The 3,107-nt window shown below is 48.2% G+C and overlaps 1 protein-coding gene across 1 annotated transcript in view; it reads right to left on the bottom strand.

Annotated features, from left to right (window-relative positions):
- Positions 1 to 603: 603 nt before the first annotated feature.
- The window catches only part of LOC102382810 (venom factor-like), a 67,069-nt gene continuing 64,565 nt past the window's right edge, over positions 604 to 3,107 (bottom strand). The window contains exons 38-40 of the mRNA XM_025203981.1: positions 2,776 to 2,859; positions 2,541 to 2,676; positions 604 to 1,065 (exon numbers count right to left, since the gene is read on the bottom strand). Coding sequence (XP_025059766.1) covers positions 924 to 1,065; positions 2,541 to 2,676; positions 2,776 to 2,859 — 362 coding nt within the window. The 3' untranslated portion in view covers positions 604 to 923. The remainder of the gene's footprint in view (positions 1,066 to 2,540; positions 2,677 to 2,775; positions 2,860 to 3,107) is intronic.

The raw sequence follows: 3,107 nt of genomic DNA, 5'->3' as shown, positions 1-3,107 counted from the left end.
GATGACGTTGTGAGGTCCCTTCCAGTCCGACTTTCCTATGATACGGGCTCATTATGCTACTTCTTTTCTTTGGATGCAATCCAGCCTGTTGCATCTATACAGCTCTTTTTGACTTAGGTCCACTCCCAGTGGTAACTGCGAGTCATTCCCTGCTGTTAGTCATCGTGATAAAGATATATTCCAGATTGCCACTAAGGCAGGTGAAATCAGAATCCGGCCTGGCTGATTTATCTTCATTGGAATAGAAGTATGGAGACAATGCTGCAAAATGGCTTCTGTGCTTCTCCTTCTGGCAGCCTCAGGGAGACATAGCAAGACACCTTAACCTTGCTATCCTACCCCCACTCCTGCCCTGACTCCTAATTCAGTGTTGGCTGCAGAGGACAGGAACAAAGAGCAACAGCCTCAAGCTGCAGCAGGGAAAACAGGTTGGAAATGAGGAGAAACATCCTGACTCTGAGAAGGGTCAAACATTGGAACAGCCCGGAGATGTGATGGAGTCTCCATCCCTGGCAATATTCAGGAGCAGGTTGGATAGACATGTGGCTGAGCTGGTTTAGTCAGGGCTGATGCTGCCTGGAGCAAGGGGCTGGATGGGACGTGACCTGCTGAGGTCCCTTCCAGACCTGCTCTCCTAGGATCCAATGATCCCACATCACCATGTTATGTGGGGAGACTAGATACTTGTTGCTGAAAGGGCCATACAAGAGGCTGGAGTATGAAATCAGGCTTTTTATATTGCTATATTCAGAGAGGATTGGTCACTTGGAGGTGGGTGAAGGAATCAAGACAAACCACAAGCCATCAGGGGATCCAGAAGCGAGAGCACCAACTCTGGGTGCATGTTGCAGCCTGCTTATTACTCTCTGTATGAAGCTGAAGCCTTCTTACCCACGCCCAGCTGGAAGTGCCAACCCCCAGAATTAAGTGGGGCAACCAAACATGGTCATGGCTTGGGAGAACTCCTCGAATTCCTGGCACAGAGTTTGGAAATCTGGGTCCTGGCATTCCTCCTCATTCGGCCACTTCTCGATCCAGGTGTCCTTGCTGATGTAGTAGGAGAGTCTGAGAAGGGTGGGAAAAAGGATTTGACCCTGGTATGTTGCAAGTCACTACTTCCCACCATGAATATACTCTGCTGGGTTTCTCTTAAGAGTAGGCCTCTGGCATACAACAGACACCTTTAATTCCCCCTCTTTCCCCCCCGGAAATTGTAGCGTGTATTATATGTGAGAAATATGGTAAGAACAGTTTCTGCCAATGATGACAGGCAAAAACGAAAGTCAAAACTACAGACAATCCCCATGCAGCTGCAGGATGAGTAGGAGGAAAGATCTTTAATTTCTTCATCTTCGCTTTCAAAAGCAAGGACCATGCCCCTACTACAGAGGAAAACTACTCCCCAACCTCAGTTTGTGCTCATTTGGCCAGGTGGTCAAATTCCTCCCTGATCCCCAATGTGTTGGGCTGATCCTGAACAGAAGGGCAAGACCTTCTAGCCAGGAACTCCTGGGTTTGAGTCCCAGCATGGCCCAAACACCATCCCAGGCCTGGGCTGCAGCCAGGGGCAGATCTGTGAGAGGGGTGCAGTTACCTCCCTTTGATTTCTGGTCCATCCAAAGCTTATAACCAACTGCCTGGCAGTGGCAGCAGTATTTCTATTCAGACAGCAACAAGGCAGTCAATTGACGTCACAGTTTAGTGTCGCCTACCTGATTCCTCCTAAACTCTTCACTCTGGAGGTGTTAATGACACCCTCTCCTTTTTTTGCTCTTTAATGGTTCCATTATTCCAGCTAGCCTTACTCTGCAGTGCTGCTGTCTGTTTGCTGCTCTGCATTGCTCTCATTTCACAGCCCTGCAGACTGTTTTTTTTTTTTTTAACTCTAGCTAGAAGCATTCACTCAGGTGTGGAAACACTAGCTCAGGAGAACCTTTTATGTGTGGAAATAACTTCAAAGGAAGCACTAGATGTGCTGGCAAGGTGCCCAAGAAGGGTATTGCGTTTTTAAAATATATAATATATGAGAGAGTAAATTAATGCAAAATCCAGTGAAGTTGGGTTGTTTTGGCTCAACCTTAAATTGAATGCTATAGCTGTAGGCCTCCGGCTTATTAGTGAAACTTCTAGTTTCCTTTTAACCAGAGAAAAATGTGCATTGTGTTCTATGGGATGATGCACCACAGCAGCTGCACCCCCTTTTCAAAATCCCAGATCCACCCATGGCTGCAGCCAACACCCAACACAGAGAAAAATATACCTTGACACATGTAGCAAGAGGAAGCGAAAAATAATTCATTGCCAGCCCCATGTGGCAACCTGTAAAGCCTAGGAGATCTCCCTAGTAGATGATAGCCATTGCTATGCTTAGATCATCCCTGATCAATGTGTATCCAACCTCTCCTTGAACACCTTGAATGATGGATTTATGCTAGTGAAACACACAGCTGGCCACTCCTTACCAATTAACCCATGGAATTAAGTAACATGCTGCAACCTCCCAGCCTCCACCAAGGGCTCTGATGGGTGTTAAAACTCACCCATTTTTCATGTTCCACAAATCGCTGCTCAGGCCCCAGATCAAATAGTTCTTGTTCACCTCCATACTCAGTGAGTCCCGGCACTTAATGTGGCTGATGAACCTGCGATTTCCACTTCGGGGGTTTTCATCTGACCCTTTAGTGGGGAAGAATCAAGAGGATTGTTTAAATGCTCTGGAGAGTGGAGAGGCTGGGAGAAGGGGGTTCATTTTGGAGTCCAAGGAGGATCCTTCACCTGCTTTGATGATCTGCAGGATCTCCATCATGTAGTTGTCGTAACTGCTTTCCTCTTTCTTGCTCACCAGCTTGGTCTTATATACTTGGAGGGGTGGGGGGAAAGAGAAACAGGTTAGTAGGCAGTGGTGTCCAACCTCTTCACCCTGTGGCTTGGGTAGTGGGGGGCCAGGTCCATCCACAGGCCAGATCTAGCCAGTGAGTTCGATGCGGCACATGCGGCCAGTGTGGCAGGGTCCTCTATCCATCCAGCTAGGGGGTGGGGAGTAGCCTAGCCCTGATCCAGATGCTAGGGGCAGGGGTGAGGGGTGGGCAGTGGCTCTGATCTGGACA

The sequence above is a fragment of the Alligator sinensis genome, unplaced genomic scaffold (genome assembly GCF_000455745.1).
Source record: "Alligator sinensis unplaced genomic scaffold, ASM45574v1 scaffold707_1, whole genome shotgun sequence".
NCBI classification, from domain to species: Eukaryota; Metazoa; Chordata; order Crocodylia; family Alligatoridae; genus Alligator; species Alligator sinensis.
This window is presented reverse-complemented; position numbering and strand designations above follow the sequence as displayed.